The sequence below is a fragment of the Neofelis nebulosa genome, chromosome 7 (genome assembly GCF_028018385.1).
Source record: "Neofelis nebulosa isolate mNeoNeb1 chromosome 7, mNeoNeb1.pri, whole genome shotgun sequence".
NCBI lineage: Eukaryota > Metazoa > Chordata > Mammalia > Carnivora > Felidae > Neofelis > Neofelis nebulosa.
In genome coordinates, this window is record NC_080788.1 from 51,332,840 (window position 1) to 51,356,173 (window position 23,334).

At 37.8% G+C, this 23,334-nt stretch overlaps 1 protein-coding gene across 3 annotated transcripts in view; it reads left to right on the plus strand.

Moving 5' to 3' along the window:
* WDR72 (WD repeat domain 72) overlaps positions 1-23,334 on the plus strand; it is a 237,012-nt gene that overhangs the window by 42,455 nt on the left and 171,223 nt on the right. For all 3 annotated transcript variants that reach the window (XM_058737687.1, XM_058737688.1, XM_058737686.1), the window contains exons 10-13: positions 3,730-3,871; positions 12,377-12,604; positions 14,894-15,114; positions 18,256-18,451. In XM_058737687.1, the coding sequence (XP_058593670.1) occupies positions 3,730-3,871; positions 12,377-12,604; positions 14,894-15,114; positions 18,256-18,451 (787 nt within the window). The remainder of the gene's footprint in view (positions 1-3,729; positions 3,872-12,376; positions 12,605-14,893; positions 15,115-18,255; positions 18,452-23,334) is intronic.

A 23,334-nucleotide genomic window follows, 5' to 3' on the forward strand; every position in this document is an offset into this window, starting at 1 on the left:
ACTGGGGCACAGGCAAACTTCAGAATTGTGGCATCAAACACTATTTCTAAAGTCATCTGTGAGTGGCAATGGAGTCTTGCTTCACTGTTGATTATAAGAGCAGTAGTGTGGCTTACTTAGAAAACCATTTTTAGTTATTTTGTAAAGGACCTGCCTGCCCATTCTTTCCTTTAGCACCAGAATGCACTTTTTATAAAGCAGTTTTCCCCAAAAGCTAAAATGTAGGTAGTATCCTTTAAGATCTTCTAGTCGATTGCACATATTGGTGCTGAAGAAAAACACAGCAATTATAAATTAACTTAAAAAAAATACTAATCTTAGGGAAAGCCACCTTATTTTGTTCCTCAAAATATGAAGACATAGATCTATGGATCTTCTATCAATAATTTTTAAATATTCTTTTTTTTAAGTTTATTTTTGAGAGAGAGAAAGAGGACACATGCTATTGAGGGAAAGGGAGAGAGAGAGAGAAAATCTGAAGCAGGCTCCAAGCTGTCAGCACAAAGCCTGACACAGGGCTCAAACTCACGAAGCACGAGATCATGACCTGAGCTGGAGTTGGCTGCTTAACTGACTGAGCCACCCAGATGCCCCACAACAATTCTTGTTTAGACAACGACAGTTATTTATCTTAAACGTGGGAAATACTAGGAAGCCAGTGAAATATGAATAGAATAATCGGAAACTTAAAGAAGCCGGTCTACCCATCCTCACACTCTTGCTTGCCCTTTGTCCAGCCAGAAGTTAAAGTCTGACATTATTTTCCTTATTCAAAACATCGCCAATATTCACTAACTATAAGATTTCTTAATCTCTCCTGAAGTTAGAAGGTAACATTTTGATGGGGTGGGAGATAAGTTTGATAAGTACAAGGAGCTTAGAAAAAGGGTATTCTATAAATATGTAGTATTAAGTAGACTCTTCTTTTGGAATGGCACCAATAGACATAAATCTCAGTGTGTAACAGTAACATGTTCCCGCAGTTACCAGTTGTGATGTTCGGAATATATCTGCTGATGGAGTTGTAGTAGCAAAATGAGACTCGCCCTTCCTTTCAGTAGCTTCGTGAGAGTCTCCCAATGTTCTAATGACAGCTGATGATCACTGAGGCCTGTGGCAGGGGTCCTGGTTGTTGAGATAAGGTACTGGCTTTCAGAGTCTTAGCTGTGGAGTAACTCTGCAGTGCTGAGTTAAGGGGTAGTTAAGGCAGAGATAGCCTGAGGATTGCATGTAAGGAATTTGGGTGCATGAACTAAGAGTAATAACGATGATGCTGATCAGTAAATTTTTTTTTTTAGTCCTTGTTATTATCAAATATACACACTCCTCCATTTACATGCATTCCCACCATGGCCTCACTTTGCAAATCATGTTCAGAAAGCTTAATTCCTAGGATTTGAACCTGGGCAGTTTGGCCCAAGTCTGGCAGTTGGACTTTGGAGCAAGTTTCTCAGTTGTTCTGAAAAGTGGATAATAAGAATGGTTCATAGGTACTGAGTATATGCCAAATGCAGGGCACCATTCTAAGCACCTCACCTTTATCAATTCATTAATCCTGACAGCAATCCTATAGAGTAGGTGTTTTTACTGGCCTTCTTTCACATTTAGGGAAAATGAGACACAGAGAGGTTAAGTAAATTGTCTAAATCAAGTAATTGGTGCTTTTAATAGAGTTAGTATGTGCTAAAACCAGGAGTTGAACGCAGTCAGTTAACTCAAGAGAATTTGCTGGGGTTTTTTTGTTTGTTTGTTTGTTTAATGCTTAATTTATTTTGAGAGAGAGAAAGAGAGAGTGAGCAGGGGAGGGGCAGGGAGAGAGGGAGAGGGAGGATCCCAAACAGGCTCCATGCTGTCAGCACAGAGCCTGATGTGGGGTTCAGTCCCATGAACTGTGAGATCATGACCTGAACCACAATCAAGAGTCAGACGCTTAACCAATTGAGCTACACAGGTGCCCTGAGAATTGACTCTTAAGGGCTATTTTATTACCTCCTGTAGGGCAGGTGTTCCTTGTGATACACCCTGGGTACTGTGGTGACAAATCAGAGTTCATATGGTAAGGGGCTCTGAGGGGAGTGTCCAAGTGAATAGCAGAATCAGAGAGGGATACTGCAAAGGATGAGGGCGGAGGTGACAAGGCGTGGGTGTGAGCAAGTGATGAATGGCAGTGGCATAGTAGGTACAGAGGGAGAACAGCAGCACCGGAGTATACGCTGTTGGGGGAAGTGAGGCATGCTGCCTGCCACCAACCACAGGAACCGAGTAACGGCTCAGCTTCTCTGTATCAAAATCATGAGGGAGTGGAACTAGTCAGCTCTAAGGTTCTTCAAGGTCAAGAGAGTTTGAGAAGCTAGTTTGCCGGTTTACCCAAATTGTATTGACACGGTTTCTAACACCTACAAAAGTGATGGATTGAGAAGTATGAGACTTAAAAGTGCCTTCTAAATCTGTAGAAGCAACTTCCTAGGAGCTGTTTTCTCCTCTGCAGTGCTCTCATGTTGGAGGACTACCTTGGTTGTATGCTCTTGGATTCCTTTCTTACTCTCTTCCTGTCTTAGTTTTCTTTTCTCCATAACAGGAATAATGGCAGTGTTTACTTACTCTGTAGCTTTGTTGTGAGGAATAAATATAGCAATGCTTTGGCCTTTAATACTCCTCAGATACATTACAGAATTTTTCCAATAATACATCAAAGTCCTGACCTTCAAACATATTTTCTAATGAGGAACTATCTATCACTTTCTTAGACTTCTTTACTTCTAGCACCAGCAGTTGGCTTTCTTTCCAGGGTGACTTTTCTTTGTACATCAAAAGAAGTTTTTGTTTTTATAATCACTTAATCATTTTGATGCCTTGTTCATAATCTCTATATGCAAGTCTGCCCAAAGAACATCTGCACTGCACTCAGGCACTAGAGACTCTAGACCCATTACACTGATAAAAGCATGTCTTCCAGAACTCTGGTGCTTAATATTCATACTCTGCCTCAGCAAAATTATAACCTTATGTACATAAATATATAATATATTAATATAAACTATAACTATATACTTAATTATATTAGTATTTATTTGTTTATTTACTTGTTTATGTTATGGACTCATTTTTATTTCTGATCTCCTAGAATGTTTAAAATCAAATATATTAAATATGAAAAGTAGTTAACAGAAAGTTGAAAGCATGTTAATAACACAAAATTACCACACATATATTACTTGTTGCTATTGTAATTGACAATGGAACTTAAGGGACCATAAAGAAATCAGGCCTCCTTAGCGGACAGTAGGGTACGGTCATGAAGACATGGACTCTTTGCTGTCTATAACACTTTAGGTAAATCAACCTCTCCACTCTCAGTTTATTCATTTGGGAAATGGAGACCATGATAGTGCCAACCTCAGAGAATTAATGTGAGGATTATTTAGCGGAATAAATGTAAAGCCTCTAACATTATGTGTAATACAGACACAGAACATTAAGTACATGTTAAATAGTCTTAGTAACTCTCTGAAGTCTAGCTGTGGACTTTGCTTATTTTATAAATTTTTTTTTGTCTTGAGTAAGAGATAATGTCACTTAAGTTACCTGAAATTTTTGAAAGATCAGGAAGCAAATGGAAACAATTCAGTTAATCTATGAAGTCTTGTTCCTCCATTTGAAAATAGTGGTTGTCATTTTATATTCAGGTATTTTTTTCTACATAAAAGCTAACTTTTTGTTTTGGACCAGGGCCTTTCCTTTGTTATGGGCTACATGAATGAAAGGAAAGAGCCTTTTTATAAGATACTATTCTCTGGAGAAGTCTCAGGAAGAATTACTTTGTGGCACATTCCTGATGTTCCTGTATCCAAGTTTGATGGCTCTCCTAGAGGTAAGACAGTTTCTAATCTATTTCTAATCACATGTCTTCTGAGAACTAGTTTATAATTAACTCAGTGTTTTTCTCATTTGAGTAACATGAGGCTACAAATAAGACAAATTTTCTCGTGTACCACACTATGCATTAGGTGCCAACATAAAAGGAGGTATAAGCATGATGTTTATAGGTCTTATACAACAATACAACCGATACAATTCAAATTAACATCAATTTAACAGGAATGATGTTTTATTCAAATGAAATGGATGCTTATATATGGATGTAGGATAGGTTGACATGCCATACTCATTTTTTTGAATTTGTCATGCCCATATCCTGTACCCTTCACAACCCGTTCCTCTATTGGTATTATTACAGCTGCTTGGAACAGGAGGGACAGATATAAACTTGGCCACTAAACCATTTGGCTCTTTGAATGATTAGATGATTTAGCATTTGCTTATTTTCATTTTTCTTAGAATACAAAACTGGAGTCATTAAAGGAAACATTATTGTGGAGAACCTTCAAGCTCCTGAGACTTAGGTATTCCAAAATGAAGAAGCCCATCTTATTCTTTTTCACTTGCTCCCAAATCATTAAGTCATCTGTGAATCATTGTCTCGGGCACAGCAGAAACACAGTCCTCCACATTTGAATTCCAAAGCACAAGTTTCTGTTACTTAACAAATTCACTGGCATAATTTTAAGGTTCTTTGTCCCAAATGTTTTCAAAACGGTTCCTAATAGTCCTAGGTTAATAAGAAAATGGCCAAAAAAAAAAAAAAAAAAGATTTAGAACCTGGTATTGTGTATGGAAAAGTTTCTTACAAGTTCAATTTTAAGAATTAAAATGTATACCATGCCCCTGCTAAGGCCACCTAATGGTTGCCCTAGGATTTCTCATGTATGTTCCACCGCCAGCAGTGGAATTAAGGAAGCATTTACGTAAGCTTCTTCATAATTAGAACAATAGAGAAGAGGAGCCAAGATGGCGGAACAGCATGGAAGTTTTTTTTGTGTCTCATGTGAATGAAATAGAGCCAGATAAACACTAAACTATCCTGCACACCTAGAAAACTGATGTGAAGATTACACAACAATCTGCACAACCTGAACCACAGAACACAGTGGCGCAGAGAGATGAACTGGGGGAGACAGAAGCCGCGGAGGGAAGAGAGTGGTTTCTGCTTGTGGAGGGAGGACAGAGATGGTGGGGAGAATACGGGAAAAGCACCCCACCACCACCACCAAAAGCAGCTGGAGAGAAAGTGGAAAAGTGGAAACAGCCGCAGGGACTGAACTAAAAAGGGAGAAAGAAAGAAGAGGGTTTAAATTCCATTAAGAATGTATAAACAGGGGGAGTGCAGAGTCTGAAACTCCACAGTTTGATAACAGCAGGTGCTCTAGTGGGAAGGGTGAATCCCCAGGAGCAGAGTGAAGTCTGGGAGGTCTTCGGACCACATGAGGAGAGGCGCTTCCCCTGCTAGGAGGGCTCCCACAGGCAAAGGTCCCATCAGACCCTGGAGAACAACCATATTCGCTGGTGCTGGAACAAGGTTGTGAAGAGTGAAGCCTGGAGCCAGATGTGTGTTGTGATTTTCCATAATCCCTGAAACGCTGCTGCTACATGATCATGTGAACTTTTTCTGGGCTGGGCTGTCACCCAGCGGCAGTTTCTGGGCATCAACAGCAGCACGGTCCCGTGAACTTTCCTGGGTACAGCCAGCACCTGGCCCTTACTTGGTGAGACCCTCCTGCAGAGGGGTAGAACGGGTCAAAGCTTCAGTCCCTCAGAAATGAGGGGTCAGGAAACACAGCCACATCTGAGATAAAACTCAGGAGGGAGGTGCCACCTGGCAACCTGACGGCTTGGTAATGGACAGTGTAAAAGCAGGGAGTAGACAGAAGCCAGAGACAAAGGATGGGTGTGCCATTGCTAATTGGGGAGAAGAGAATTCTGATACTAAAGACTGGGTAGCTGGGTGATGCCATTTTCACCCCTCCCACGCATGTGCATACAGACCTACATGGGCCACAACAATCCACCTGAGTAAGCTAAGCAGTGTCATCTAGTGGAGAGTGGAGCCATTTCACTAAGCCCCGCCCAACTCAGCCAAGCTTGCTCTTCAGGAATACCACACGTCTCCATGCCTGCTTAGTTTATGGACTATAAATTGCTTCATAGTTTGACTTCTAGGGGAAAATGATGTAATTTCAATCGTATTTCAGTCTGTTCACTGGTCCAGCTATTCAATTTTCTTTTTGTTTTCTTTTTCATTTCTTTTCTTTTTCTTGAATACAGAAAGAAAAAATTATTTTTATTTTCAATTTTTATTAAGAATATTTTTCTTTAATTTTTTCTACTATATTGTTTACTTTTTTGTAAATTTTTCAAATCCTATTTTACTCCCATCGTTTCATTTTATTCTATTTCATTCTATTCATTATTTCAAATTTTCAAACGTTTTCCTTTTTTTTTCTTTTTCTTTTTTCTCCCCCACTTTTTCTCTAATCTATCAAGCTCCTTTCAACACCCAGACCAAAACACACCTAGGATCTAGCATCATTTATTTGATTTCTGTGTGTGTGTGTGTGTGTGTGTGTGTGTGTGTGTGTGTGTTGTTTTTAATTTTTTAATTTTAATTTGTTTTTACCGTATTCCTTTTCTTCCTTCAAAATTTTGAAACAAAGGAATTCACCCAAAAGAAAGAGCAGAAAGAAACAACAGCCAGGGACTTAATCAACAGAGATACAAGCAAGATATCTGAACCAGAATTTAGAATCATGATAATAAGAATACTAGCTGGGGTTGAAAATATATTAGAATCCCTTTCTTCAGAGATAAAAACAAAGTAAAAGCTAGTCAAGATGAAATAAAAAAATGCTACAACTGAGCTTCAATTTCAAATGCTTGCCAAGGCGGCAAGAGTGGATGAGGAAGAGCAGCAAATCAGCGATATAGACAACAAACTTATGGAGAATAATGAAGCAGAAAAAAAGAGGGAGACTAAGGCAAAAGAACATGATTTAAAAATTAGAGAAATCAGTGATTCATTAAAAAGGAACAACATCAGAATCATAGCGGTCCCAGAAGATGAAGAGAGAGAAATAGGCATAGAAGGGTTATGTGAGCAAATCATAGTGGAAAACTTTCCTAACCTGGGAAATGACACAGACATCAAAATCCAGGAAACACAGAGGACTCCCATTAGATTCAACAAAAACTGACCATCAACAAAGCACATCATAGTCTAAATCACAAAATACTCAAGCAAAGAAAGAATCATGAAAGCAGCAAGGGGAAAAAAGTCCTTAACCTACGAGGGAAGACAGATCAGGTTTACAGCAGACCTATCCACAGAAACTTGGCAGGCCAGAAAGTAATGGCAGGATATATTCAATGTGCTAAATTGGAAAAAATATGCAGCCAAGAATTCTTTATCCAGTAAGGCTGTCATTCAAAATAGAAGGGGAGATTAAAAGTTTCCCAGACAAAAAATAAAGGAGTTCATGAACACTAAACCAGCCCTGCAAGAAATTTTAAGGGGGGCTCTCTGAGGGGAGAAAAGCAATAAATGAATGAATGAATGAGCAAATTATAAATACATACATACATACATACATACATACATACATACATACATAAATACCAAAAGCAACAAAGACTATAAAGGACCAGAGAACACCATCAGACACTCCCAACTCTACAAGAAACATAATGGCAATAAATTCATATGTTTCAGTACTCTCTCTAAATATCAATGGACTAAATGCTCTAATCAAAAGACATAGGGTAACAGAATGGATAAGAAAATAAGAGCTATCTATATACTGTTTACAAGAGACCCACTTTAGACCTAAAGACACCTTCAAATTGAAAAGTAAGGGGATGGAGAACATCTATCATGCTAATGGTTGACAAAAGAAAGCCAGAGTAGCCATACTTATATCAGACAATCTAGATTTTAAAATAAGGACTGTAACAAGAGATGAAGAAGACTGTTATATCATAATGAAGGGGTCTATCCACCAAGAAGACCTAGCAATTGTAAACATTTAAGCTACAAATGTGTGAGCACCCAAATACATAAATCAGTTAATCACAAACATAAGAAACTCAATGATAATAATACCATCATAGTAGGGGACTTCAACACCCCACCTACAACAATGGAGAGATCATCTAAACAGACAGTCAACAAGGAAACAATGGCTTTGAATGACACACTGGACCAGGTGGACTTAACATATATATTCAGAACATTTTATCCTAAAACAGTGGAATATACATTCTTCTCCAGTGCACATGGAACATTGTCCAGAATAGATCACCGGCTGGGACACAAATCAGCCCTCAACAAGTTCAAAAGATCAAGATCATAGCGTGCATATTTTCAGACCACAATGATATGAATCGAGATCAACCACAAGAAAAAATTTGGAAAGATAACAAATACTTGGAGACTAAAGAACATCCTACTAAAGAATGAATGGGCTAACCAAGAAGTTAAAGAGGAAATTAAAAAGTACATGGAAGCCAATGAAAATGATAACACCACAGCCCAAAACCTCTAGGATGCAGCAAAGGCAGTCCTAAGAGGGAAGTATATAGCAATCCAGGCCTTCGTACAGGAAGAAGAAAGGTCTCAGATCCACAACATAACATTACACCTAAAAGATCTGGGAAAAGAACAGCAAACAAAATCCAAAACCAGCAGAAGACAGGGAATAATAAAGAGTAGAGCAGAAATCAATGGTATCAAAACCAAACCAAACCAAACCAAAACAAACCAAAACAAAACAAAACAAAAACAGTAAAACAGATCAATGAAACCAGAAGCTGGTTCTTTGAAGGAGTTAACAAAATTGATAAACCACTAGCCAGTTTGATCAAAAAGAAAAAGGAAAGGAGCCAAATAAATAAAATCAAGAAAGAGGAGAGATCACAACCAACACAGCAGAAATAAAAACAATAAGACAACATTATACGCAATTATACACCAATAAAATGGGGAATCTGGAAGAAATGGACAAGTTCCTAGAAACATATAAACTACCAAAACTGAAACAGGATGAAATACAAAATTGGAACAGACCATTACCAGTAAAGAAATCAAATTACTAATAAAAAAAATCTCCCAAAAAAACAAGAGCCCAGGGCCAGATAGCTTTCTAAGGGAATTCTACCAAACATTTAAGGAAGAGTTAAAACCTATCCTCTTGAAGCTGTTCTAAAAAATATAAATGGGAGGAAAACTTCCAAATTCTTTCTATGAAGCCAGTATTACCTTGATTCCAAAACCAGACAAAGACCCCACTACAAAGAAGAACTAAGACCAATTTCCCTGATAAACATGGATGCAAAAATCCTCAACAAGATATTAGCCAACCAGATCCAACAATACATTAAAAAAATTATTCACCACAATGAAGTGGTGAATCCTACCTAAATCCCTACCTGGGATGCAGGGCTGATTCATCACATTAATAAAAGAAAAGACAAGAACCACATGATCCTCTCAACAGATGCAAGGAAAGCATTTGACAAAATACAGCATCCTTTCTAGACAAAAACCCTCAAGAAAGTAGGAAAAAAGTATTAAACCTTGAGATAATAAAAGCTATATATGAATGCCAGTATCATCCTCAGTGGGGAATATCTGAGAGCTTTCCCCCTAAGGTTAGGAACAAGACCACTCTCACCACTGTTATTCAACATAGTGTTAGAAGTCTTAGCCTCTGCAATCAGACAACACAAAGAAATAAAAGGCATCCAAATCAGCCAGGAGGAGGTCAAACTTTCACTCTTTGAAGATGACGTGATACTTAATATGGAAAACCCCAAAGATTTCAGCAAAAAACTGCTAGAACTGGTCCATGAATTCAGCAAAATGACAGGATATAAAATCAATGCACAGAAATCAGTTGCATTCCTATTCACCAACAATGAAGCAAAAGAAAGAGAAATCAAGGAATTGATTCCATTTACAATTGCACCAAAAACCATAAAATACCTAGGAATAAATCTAACCAAAGAGGTGAAAAATCTATACACTGAAAACTATAGAAAGCTTATGAAAGAAATTGAAGAAGACACAAATAAATGGAAAAAGATTCCATGCTCCTCAATAGTAAGAACAAATGTTGTTAAAATGTCAATACTACCCAAAGCAATCTACATATTCAATGCAATCCCTATCAAAATAACACCAGCATTCTTCACAGAGCCAGAACAAACAATCCTAAAATTTGTATAGAACCAGAAAAGACCCCGAATAGCCAAAGCAATCTCAAAAAGGAAAACCAAAGCAGGAGGCATCACAATTCCAGACTTCAAGCTGTATTCCAAAGCTGTAATCATCAAGACAATATGGTACTGGCACAAGAACAGACACTCAGATCAATGGAACAGAACAGAAAACCCAGAAGTGGGTTCTCACAAACGTATGGCCAACTAATCTTTGACAAAGCAGGAAAGAATATTCAGTGGAATAAAGACAGTTTCTTCAGCAAGTGGTGCTGGGAAAACTGGACAGAGACATGCAGAAAAATGAACCTGGACCACTTTCTTACACCATACACAAAAAGAAACTCAAAATGGATGAAAGACCTCAATGTAAGACAGGAAGCCATCAAAATCCTCAAGGAGAAAGCAGGCAAAACCTCTTTGATCTTGGCCACAGCAACTTCGTACTCAACACATCTCTGGAGGCAAGGGAAACAAAAGCAAAAATGAACTATGGGGACCTCATCAAAATAAAAAGCTTCTGCACAGAGAAGGAAACAATCAGCAAAACTAAAAGGCAACTGACAGAATGGGAGAAGATATTTGCAAACGACCTATCAGATAAAGGGCTAGTATCCAAAATCTATAAAGAACCTATCAAACTCAACACCCCCCAAAAAACAAATAATCCAGTGAAGAAATGGGCAAAAGACATGAATAGACACTTCTCCAAAGAAGTTGGACATTTAGATGGCCATCTGCCACGTGAAAAATGCTCCACATCACTCATCACCAGGGAAATACAAATCAAAACCACAATGAGGTACCACCTCACACCGGTCAGAATGGCTAACATTAACAACTCAGGCAAGAGCAGATGTTGGCAAGGATGTGGAGAAAGAGGATCTCTTTTGCACTGTTGGTGGGAATGCAAGCTGGTGCAGCCACTCTGGAAAACAGTATGGAGGTTCCTCAAAAAATTAAAAATAGAACTACCCTATGATCCAGCAATTGCACTACTAGTATTTATCCAAGGGATACAGGTATGCTGTTTCAAAGGGGCATATGCACCCCCATGTTTATAGCAGCAATATCAACAATAGCCAAAGTATGGAAAAGCCCAAATATCCACTGATGGATGAATGGATAAAGAAGATGTGGTATACACACACACACACACACACACACACACACACACACCACAATGGATTATTACTTGGCAATCAAAAAGAGTGAAATCTTGCCATTTGCAACTACATTGATGGAACTAGAGGGTATTAGGCTAAGCGAAATTAGTCAGAGAAAGACAAATATCATATGACTTCACTCATATGAGGACTTTAAGACACAGAACAGATGAACACAAGGGAATAGAAGCAAAAATAATATAAAAGCAGGAAGGGGAACAAAACATAAGAGACTCTTAAATATGGAGAACAAACAGAGGGTTGCTGGAGGGGTTGTGGGAAGGGGATGGGCTAAATGGGTAAGGGGCATTAAAGAATCTACTCCTGAAATCACTGTTGCACTATATACTAAATAACTTGGATGTAAATTAAAAAAAATAAAGAAATAAACGGTAAAAAAAAAAACCCACAATAATTAGAACCATAGATATCTACGACAATTCTTAATGCTCATCTAAGGTTTGGGCTCTAGGTTTTTCACAGTCACTGTGGCACGTGTACTGCAAGATCAGGGGTGCCCTTTAATAGAGAAATAGGTTGGCTTTAACTCACCCTCTTTGCTCCTAGATCCAAGCCTCTCTCCCTTCCTGAGCCTACTTGACAGCCAGTTCAAATGCTTGGGTGGTGAACTATATAGAATGATAAGCAGTGCTCTTAGTAATTCATAGATAATTGGGGGCTTGGTATGATTTAGAGATACCCATACCCCTAATATTTAAAGAATACATTTATTCCATTTTCCTCACACAACTAACAGACCCTCAGTTTTCCTTTTTAACATTGCTGAGACAAATAGAGAACTCATGAGACTGGACCACCACTTTACATCACTGCGAGAATTTCTCTGTTCTTTTCAGTTGACCTAGGTCTAAAATGAATGCACTAATACACATCTATTCTGAGGCTCCTTGAAGGACAGAGGACCAAAGAGATAGCATTTTGAGTAAAGACAATACATGGCAGGAGAACTTTTCTGCATATAGCCACTGTTCGGATGGCAAAAGAGCTCTATGTACCCCAAGGGATGGTCCCTTGATAACAGTTTCCATGTCTATGATGAATTTAAAAGCCAAATTTTCCCTTTTTGTGTGTTTTTCCTTTAGAAATACCAATAACTGCCACCTGGACCCTTCAAGATAATTTTGATAAGCATCATACCATGAGTATTATCGACCATGTCCATGGGGCTGGAATGGTGGTAGTCACTTCATCAGAGTATATTTCAAGTCTTGATAAACTAATATGTGGCTGTGAAGATGGGACCATTTTGATTACACAGGCTTTGAATGCTGCCAAAGCAGGACTTCTAGAAGGCAGTTCTTTATTAAAAGGTCATTGAATTTTATGTAACCTTATTTATTTAATTTACTTAAGCTTCAACTTTAACAAGCTGTACTAAGAAGATTGCCGGAGCTTAAAAAATGTGCTGACATTTGCTAATTAATGTGTACATATTTGAATGTTAAAGTAAAACACATATCTGTATTTTTTTAAAGTCATTGATACAATGAGAAATATATTTTTTCCCTTGATCTTCCTGCTCCCTTCACCAAAAGCAACTGCTATTAAGTTTCCTTATACCCTTCTTGAAATTTTCTCTGCATATGCAAGTACATAGCAACATAGCAATATGCATTCTTTTAATTATATTATACAATATATTATATATTCTACAAACTATACACTTTACAGAAATACCCTGAAACATAACTTAAAATATTTTGGAGCACATTCTTTATGAGTTCATTTTAAATGACTAATAATTAAATTTTCATTTAAAAAATCTCTTAGTAATGGGTGTTTCAGTTTTTGTAGTCTTTGGCTACAACAGAAAATGCTGAATTAACCATCTTTGTACATATATATGGTCATACCTATAGTATTAGTTGCAGGAGTAGAATTACTGGATCAACACTTAGGAATATTTTTAATTTTGAAAATTTATCTAAAAATGTTCTCCATAGAACATCTGTGTACAAGTGTGTCCACTAACAGCCTATGAAAGTGACTTTTTCCCCATACCTTAGCCTACTTTGTGTGCTATTAAACTTTTTAGTATTTGCCGATCAGAACAAAATGGTATGTATCTTCCTGTTTTAATTTTTATTTCTCTGTTAATGAAGTGTAAATATGTTCTTACACATTTTTGTGTATTTCAAAAGTGAATACCTATTAAAGACTGTTATGCAGAAGTTGTCTTATTTACATAAGACAAGGAAAGGAAGGAAAATGTAGGAAGTGATTGAGATTTGGGGATGTGTAGATAATATCTAATATTTTTTAATGCATGGATCTTATTAGACTGTTAGGTCCTTAAGAGTTAAGGCCAAATCTCAATTTTTAAGACACACCTTGTTACCTTGCCTACCACTTGTTCTCAGCTTACTTTGACTACTTACTAAATGTTACTAACTTGTATTCAGTGATTGCCTAAAAGAGAGGAGGGATAGCAATGAACCTAGGAGAGATATAGTACTGCTCGACAGCTCAACAGCTACTATTAAAAGTTAGTGAAAAAGCATAAGACCTTAGCACTTTTTCTGTAGGCTGATTTTTCTCATCCAGAAAGCAAGCATAAAGCTAAATTGGACTTGAATATCTGAATTAATATTCATTAATTGGTTTGCTAAGGGGATATAAACTGAGGATGTGCCTCCTGTAAGTGAAATAACTAATGATTCTTTAACTGAAGTAATAATGATTCTTTGGGACTCTTTTTTAGTTTGTGTAAAGAGGGTTTGTAGTCTGTGGTCTTCTATAATTTTTTTTATTAAAATTTTTTTTTTTTAGTTTTAGCTAATGATGAAGAGGCAGTATGGAAACTGAGTGTCAGTAGTCCCGTGTTCTAGTACATCTGTGGTATGATATACCCACATTCCTACCAAGGGCTAGTGCTAGGAAACGAAGGACATTATCTTATTTATTCTACCCAACAGTCTTGTGTGAAACAAGGCTATGATCGTCCCAAGTTTTTCAGATGCAGTACCTATGGCTTAGAGGGGAAAAGCAACTTGTCATGGTGACCCATCTAGTAAGTGACATACCTAGAAAACCAAAGCATTCATGTAATAGCAAAGCTATGCTCTTAAACATTATGCTGTGCTTTTTCACACTTGGATTCAAGTCACATAACTTCTTTGAGCCTCAGATACTTTACCTGTAAAACGAAGAGGTAGAACCAGATAATCTAATATTTTTGGAGGCAAAAATGTTCTGTGAAACTTTGCTTTTCTTTTATACTAGACTTGGTTATGCTTATTGAAAGGGCAGCAGTGATGTTCTGAGATTAATTTTTGTAGAAGTGAAATGGTTGAATTGTTCACTCTTTTAGAACAGCCTTTGTTATTTGATGGCACTGGAATTAGTAACTTGCTAACATCCTTAAAGAATTGGTAGACTTCGAACAACCGGCTTTAATGCTTCATCAAAAGCATGACATAACTTATGAGGAGACGCTTGCCTTTGAAATGGTCCACTGATTGGTCATTCATTTTTTTAACCAACAACCTCGCTTTAATTTTGTGTATCTTCTTTACATTAAAATTTTATAAAAGAAAATTTCAACACTATTTCTTGAGCAAAAATAATTTTTCATTATTTGGTGTTTCGTTGTTTTCCAGATTCCCTTCCTCATAAAGTTCTCAAAGGCCATCACCAAAGCGTTACGTCATTACTTTACCCACATGGTCTCTCTTCAAAATTAGACCAAAGTTGGCTTCTATCTGGGGACCAGGACTCATGTGTCATCTTGTGGAATATCTTCACTGAAGAAGTTTTGCATAAATTCTTTTTGGAGGCTGGTCCAGTAACAAGTCTTTTGATGTCACCAGAGAACTTCAGAGTAAGTTAAGACAAACAGTAAAACGTAACATAATTTTTTTTTAATTTTTTAAAAATTTACTTAGAGAGAGAACATGAGCTGGGGAGGGACAGAGAGAGAGGGAGAAGGAGAATCCCAAGCAGGCTCTATGTTGTCACCATGGAGTCCGACGTGGGGCTCAAACTCACAAACCACAAGATCTTGACCTGAGCCAAAATCAAGTCAGACGCTTAACTGAGACACCCAGGTGCCCCTAATTTAAAAGTTATATAACATTGCAGAATGTTTAAAAACAAAAAGGAAAATTAACCCATGTTCCCACAGAAAAGAAAAGTTCTATATATTCTTAATACAACGGGGTAAATTTTATGAATTCCTTTCTAAATTTTTATATGCATTCTACTATGATTACAGCTTATGCAAATAATTTGAGTCTAAAGATTTTGTCAATTCTTGGCTTTACAAAAGTCAGTTAATTTACTTTCTTCCCCCCCCCCCCCAATTCTATGTCTTCATTTTAACAGTTTTATTTTTTTAATTTTTGTTATTATTTTTTTAATGTTTATTGTATTTTTGAGAGAGAGACAGAGTGTGCATGTGCATGAGCAGGGAAGGGGCAGAGAGAGACGGGGACAAAGGATCCAAAGCAGGGCTCTGGGGTGACAGCAGAGAGCCCAATGTAGGGCTGGAACTCATGAACCATGAGATCATGACCTGAGCCAAAGTGACACGCTTAACTGACTGAGCCACCCGGGCGCCCCATATAATTTTTTTTTAAGAAAAGTAATTGACACTCAATATGGAAGCAATTAAAATATATAGGATTCTATACATTAGAAAATAACTTTTGCCTTCAATAATTTACTTTTATAACAATATTTATAGTTATTATTTTCCTTTTCTTAAATAGGTTTTTGTTTGCTCTCTTTCATTTATTTAACAAATACAGAGCTTTAACAAATTTCTGAGCATCTATCTTGGGCAGGACAAAAGGAAATATTTACAGATAATATTTTCTTATGCAATATGAATTTAACTTCAGTTTCCATAAAGCTGACATCTTTGTTAAAATATGAATGATTAACTTTTGAGTTTCCTGAGTTTGTCAATTACTTGCCAAAATTGGCAATTGACTTGCCAAAATTATTTCTCTGTAATAATATTTAAAAACTCAGCTTCAAAGTAAACTCAGAGCAAACTTACATTGTATTTTGTAGTAAGGCATAATGAAAGAAATAAATCAGTGAAACAAAGTTAAGGGACTTAAAAATAAGACTTATATACAGTGATTTGGGATACTTTGATGTGTCTTTTATTCTGAAGTTCCCTCCTTTAACCATTTTTTTTTCCTCAAAGCTCCAGGACAGTAGTCAAATCCTGACCTCTTTTACTTTTGCCTTAGTCATAAATGACTTAATTCCAAGGACCATAATCCATTGAAACCAAGCCAAATAAAAAGGAAGTTTATTGAAAGGGCCTAAGAGGCAATATTTTAGACATACAAGACAAAACACTACAGCAAGGACTCTGTGCAGTTTGAACTTATATTCAGAAACCAAGGTTACTCTTCAAGTTTCCTATCCCAAAGGAGTCTGTTTTCTGTGATTTATCCTTTTGTTTCTTTTTTAATGTTTATTTATTTTTGAGAGAGACAGAGAAAGAGAGAGAGAGAGAACAGGGGAGGGGCAGAGAGAGGGGGACAGAGGATACGAAGCGGGCTCTGCGTGCTGACTCAAACACGTGAACCATGAGCTCATGACCTGAGCCTAAGTCAGACACTTATCCACTGAGCCCCCCAGGTGCCCCTTGTGATGACTCCTTTCTTGTGCTTGTTCCTGTAACTTCTTTTAGCAATTTTAAATGTGTAGAAAAGAGAATCTGATTGTCCTAGTGTGGGTCTCTAGTTTATGTCTACCTCTGGCTATAGGATCTGTGTTCACATGTTGTGTGTATGTTCACATGTTATATGTAAGTATAATTTTCCTGAAGTACATTGGGCTCTCTATTCTAGAAGCTGTGGGCTGTGCTGGTTCTCTAACAGGTAATAGTAGTAGGGAGGCAATGCCATCTGCCTTATTCTACAAGTCTGGGTTCCCCATATATCACACCTGCCATTTTGTGATTTTTTTTTCCCCTCGGGATTTTTGTAGTCTCCTTAGAAAGAATTAGGAAAAATAACTTGCTCCCCAACACCCCACAGAAAGAGATCAGTAATGGGCATGGGGAGGTTCTCAGGGGATCTCAACCAAAGCTTTAAACATAGCAGCTGAAACTCTGGCTAGGTACCCTGGTGAAGGTAGGAGCATCCACATTGCAAAAAATGGTTAGAAAGGAAACAAAGAGGCAGAAGAACCACTACCTACTCCCCCTCTCTCCCTCACCCCATCCCACCAACCCTCCATCACAGGCTGACTAACACATGGCCCTCTTGGTGAGGCACAGACCTGCCCTGTAAACTCCTCCCAGATTAGCCTCACAGCAACCAGCATGGATGGTCTTTGTCCTAAACTGTGTTCAAGGTAACCACATGCTGACTTTTTAAAAAGTATCTTAAGAATCTTTGTCCTGTGAGCCTATTTTTGATCCTTGTGTCTTTGAAGCTGTGCATTCAGTTGGAACTATCTAATGCTTACCTCTTTTAGATTGTGTCTACACTGAGTTTCCTGTTTGGATTAGAATCTGAATAGTTCTGGGAACACCAAATCACATTCTGAGGCTCTAAGTGGAAAATATCAGCTCATGATACCCTTGGGCCTAAGCTTGTGTCTACAAATAGCTTCTTTTTGTGGCAACAAATTAGTTCTGGGGTTTATTTTATTCTGCATTATTTCCGATGTCTGCCTCGCTGCCTGAATTTGCTGAGTGATGGTCAAGTCCTTCATTTATCTTATAAGTAGATTTGGCTTGGAATTCTCCTTTTTCACTGTGTCTCTTGACTTTCCTAATAAGTTGCTGAATTTAAAATCGACTTGGTGTTTAAAACCCCTCTTTATAGTGTTATGTGAAGAGGTCCTATAGAAAACAAAAATGTCATTTTGTAAATGGTGTTTAAACAAAATATTTTTATGTCACTAGGGGGGAAAATCTCATTTAATTTTAAGAAAAGCATTTGATTATTCACTTACAAATAACTCTGTTTTATTTTGTTCTGTTTTCCCATAGCTAAGAAGTGATCAGGTAATTTGCTGTGTGTGCAGTGACCATTCTGTGGCTCTCCTTCACCTTGAGGGGAAGAGGTGCCTCCTGCATGCCCGGAAGCATCTTTTCCCTGTGAGGATGATAAAATGGCACCCAGTTGAGAATTTTTTAATTGTTGGATGTGCTGATGACTCTGCTTACATCTGGGAAATTGAAACAGGTAAATTGGAACGTTACCCCTTTGATTCTTTACATATTTATGCATCAAAGCATTTGGCTGGGTGGAGAGTTCCAGAGACTACATGGTGACCACCTCACCTGCTTTAACCTTTGGTTGGGCTGCGTTTAATGGCTTTGGTTGAAGGCATGTATGGAAAATAAAACACAGTGGCCCAAGTCAGATCTTGACCAACTGATGATTAGCTGACAGAGCATTGCACAGGAATGAGCCGGATATTTCTGGAAGCTATAAATAAAAACATAAGTTATCTACTTTAATTATTAACAAGAGAGAAATTTAGTGTCCTACTAGTCTCAAATTATCATTAAATTCTGCCTTCTTCAGCATACTCATGATCTCAGCAACATTTTGAGCTAATTGATGATCAGTAATAATGGAATATAATTAATTACAAAACTGCAAAAAGTTGAGTCAGGGAAACTGAAAACTGAGTGGCTCAATTGAACTTGTGACGTCGTCGTGTGGAGAATGTACAGTTTGAACTTCAAAGTTAAAAAAAAAAGTTTTACAGTGTAACTTAAGATTGAGAGTAACACATTTCAGGCAGATGCTGGGAACTTATCAAATAAGGCAAGGTAATTAATGAACGGGAGTCAGGGGAGTGTGCTTGAGAGTACATTTCACTGAAACCATAGCATGATATTTATTGATTAATCAGTGGTGGTTTTATGTTGGGGGTTATTAACAGACTGGATAGTTTATAATATTATAGTTTAGAGTCATACTTCACCAAAATAATTGCTATTTTCTTTACATTTGACTTTCATGTGTTAATGATGATGACTAATGTACTGGTGTATGGAGGGTGCAATATAATTCTGTCTTACGTTTGTACCTTGCTTTACAGCTTTGATGGCCTTCCATATTCATTTCCCATTAGATTATCACAACTTCTAGTGTAGGTGGAGGAGGTTTTATTCCCCATTTTATTGATGATAAATTTGTAACTGATTTGTACATGTGCAAGATTACATTGCTAATAAGTGGTGAACCAGTATGAGGGCCCTGTCTTTCTTTGCACAATATGCACAAAATTAGGAGAGTTTTAGAATTCTTAGGTAATCTATCAACCTGAGTGACAATGGAGTATAATGGATAAAATGAGCTCTAAAGCCTGGGCTTGCTTCCAGGACCTGCTAACAAAGGTTGGCCTTGGGCAATAACTTGGCTTCACTGCATGTCAATTTCTTCATCTATGAAATGGGAGTAATGATACCACCTTCCTGTCAGGATTAAATTAACTAATACTGACCATGCTTGTAAACAGTGCCTTATAGGTGCTAAGGCCTTAGTAATAGTTAACTATTATTAATATGATCAAAGAATGCGGTAAAATCTTGATTTCTGCTTGTGGAATCTAAGTCTGTAAAACACATGCACTTATAAATGTGTGCAATTGCATTGTTTTCAGTTGTGAAATTGTGAATACTGGGTAACCAAACCTATTTTTCCTAGAAAATAGAATCTAGTGAGAATAAAGAGATTTCTGGGTACTGACAAGTGTTTACACTTCCATTGCCCCATCGGGATACCTCTCAGCCTGTGCAATTTTTTATTTATGTAATTTTTGATGGGGTGGTCAGTAAAGGGGGGAAGCCAAACCACTAGTACATCTTAAATCTGTATTTATTCCCACATCGCATTTTAATTTTATTATTTATTTTTATACTCCCCAATCCATAACTAAATATTGCAGAACATTTGAAAACTACAGAAAAAAAATAAAGAAAAGCAAATAATCCTATCCCACTGCCTAAAGATAACTGCTATTAATATTTTGATCTGCTTTCTGTCACACATCTTTCTATGTCAATAAATAGATGCCTATATTGTGTTTCAGTCATGGTCCTGGCAGAAAATTGAATTTAACCTGGGTAGGTCAAATGGAGAGACTTTAATGAAAGGACTATTTATAAGGGTGTGGATGGGACTTAGGGAACAGATAAGGAATGGATAGTGAGGCTCCCATCACCCAGACACTGGTAGTATCAGGAAGCTCTTATCACTTCCCTAGGGCTGAAGCAACAAGAGGAGAAAATAGTGTTAGTGGAACCCTGTGACAGTCGAGGCCATGAAAGAGTGGTCATTCATTCCCTGAAGTCATGGAAGACAAACAGCTCCTCCCAGAGATGCAGGACTGAGACAAAGAAAGAGTTGGAAGAAATTATTTTCTCTCTCCCTCTGCAATCACATTCATTAGTTTGATCCAACTGCAAGTCGGAGAGGAGGAACATTCAGTTCTAGGCATTAGGCAGGGGCACAGAGCAGATGCAGAGGAGTAGGGAAAGGGTGGAGTAGGTTGTCAATGGACAGTAATTGGCATTGTGGCCACTATGGACCACCATACTCTAGCTTGGGAATCTTCTATAGCTGGTCATGTATATTTTTTCCTTTAAAAAAAAAAAAAAGGTTTGTTTTAGAATTTCCATATCAGGAGCCCCTGGAGGGCTCAGCCAGTTAAACATCTGACTCCTGGTTTTGGCTCAGGTCATGATCTCGCAGTTCATGAGTTTTGAGCCCCGCATCAGGCTCTGAGCTGACAGTATCGAGCCTACTTGGGATTCTCTCTCTCCCTCTGTCTCTCTCTGCCCCTCACCCACTCACTCTCTCTGTCTCTCAAAATAAATAAAAAATAAATAAAATAGAATTTCCATATCAAATAATCTGTACACGTTTAGAGCCAAATAAAACTATGGAATGTTTGTTTCAAATGAGACTGTGAGGCTATTTATCTCATGGTTATCTACATTAATACTTCATAAACAAGCTTAACTCAACCTAAGACGGAACTTATAATTGATGAAAATATTACTAATAATTACATAAATGCATTCATATTTGTGATGTGCCTCTTCAGTTTTTCAAAATATCCTCCCATTAGCAATCTCATTTGAATCCCCAACACTGTGCACATGGCTGACACCCTAAATTTCCTCACCATGCTCATCCTTAAGGATAAGTTTATGTTGTTCCTTTTAGTCTGTGTTTGGTATTGGCTTTATTTTGGGTTGCCTTTAACCTGTGCAATCCCAATTTCGTTTAAAATGTAATGAACTACTTTTTCTTTCCTTAGCTGGATTTCATCTGACTAAAATACTTCCATCACATTCACTGTGCTAGATGTCTGTTGCATCATTTCTCTGTAGAAGTGAGAAAATCCAGGATCGGAAAGCTCTTCTGTTTATAGTTTCATAAAATTAGTGGAAAAATACCAGCTAAGGCCAAAACAATTCGAAAGAGGCCTAGGAGGCTATAGAATGTGCTTGCTCACTGATTTACCTGGCACATGGATACGTAAATGAATGAATGAACTAACAAATTTTCTTGGACCTTAGATTGAGTAAAAATGAGTTTACCTTAACATTGACCCATGTAGTGGCTTTTACATCATGGCTGCCCAACTGTAGGTAGCTTTCTTCTCCAACTCTCCCCTACGATTTCTGGAGTTTATGGGGCCTGTCTCATCTCCTCAGGTATAAGTCTGTGTATTTTCTACTCCAGGCAATTTTCCTGGGTTTTTTTTTTTTTCCTTTTAGCTTTGCTAGAAAGTTCACACTTAGTTCCATGTGAGACTAGACTTACTCCCTGCTCCATTTCCCCAGTACTCTGCCTCCTCTAAATACATGAAGGAGGGATAAACTGACAACAAAGCATTTTCCAGATCTTCCAGCATTAGAGCACTCCAGAGCTCATAGAGAGAAAATAGGAGGTGTCAGTGGGATACAGATTTGCGGGAAAGGGGCCTAGAAAGAAAAGGCAGGGGAAGGGGACTGAAGCTAAAAGTAATTCATTCTCAACTGTGCCAGAAGCCTGCTTTGGTAGAAGGTCAAGGGTGGGGCATAAGTCAGTCCCTGTGCCACCTTCCCCAGGTGTGGAGGACAGAATATGAGAGTTTGTCAGTTTTTCACAACCCTTTAAAACAGCCTATTTCCACTTTATTCATGAGATTTATGTATTCATTTATTTATTCTATGGGGTAGGATGCACAAGCATACTCTAGAGCCATATGTCCACATTCCTATTTTATCTTGAAATCCTAAGAAGTGTTTCTTACTGTGACAGGTGGCATAGTCAGATGCATGCCAGGGTAAAGTTTGGAGCCATAGGTGGGCATGTTCATCCCCAGGGGAGGCAAACAACCAAAGCAGGGAAGTATTTATGTAACAGTGAAGGCCCTCATCTTCTGGCTAAAAATGCAGCGCTGCCAGGTTGGGAGTGATGAGGGCATCTAGTTTCTCTTATTGATTTGCCGGATGTCCCATGATGTTTAGGCCTGATTAGGAAGGGAAAAAATTGGAGATGTCATTTTGATTAATATTTGAGCTCCCGCAATGTGTTTGGCACTGACAACTCTGGGCGGCTTTGTCACCCTCGTTGCTGTGAGACACAATAGGGATAATGTAATACTGATTTTGTTCCCCTAAAATACACACCAGAAATAAATCTCAGCTCTGAGCTCATTATTCTTTTAAGAATTGAATTTAAAATAATTCTGAGGACTTTACTGTTCACTGTCCTAGATTTACATAATAGAAAACTTGTGTCATGAATTTCTCATGGGTTACTAATATAACACTTCTTATTATTCTTGAAGGTCTTCTGTTAAGCTTATGGTCTGTGTTGCAAAATATGCCATATTAAGCAGTGTGTGTGTGTGTGTGTGTGTGTGTGTGTGTGTGTCTGTGTGCGCGTGTGTGTGTGTGAAAATGAAACCAAATTTACTTGCATGAAAAAAAAATTCTTGATATGTCAGGAAAACTTCTGCAAAGAACTGGATAGTAAAGTTTTTCAGTTTTGTGGGCCATATGATCTCTTTTGTAACTACCAAACTCTGCCCTGTGGCACAAGAGAAGCCATAGAAA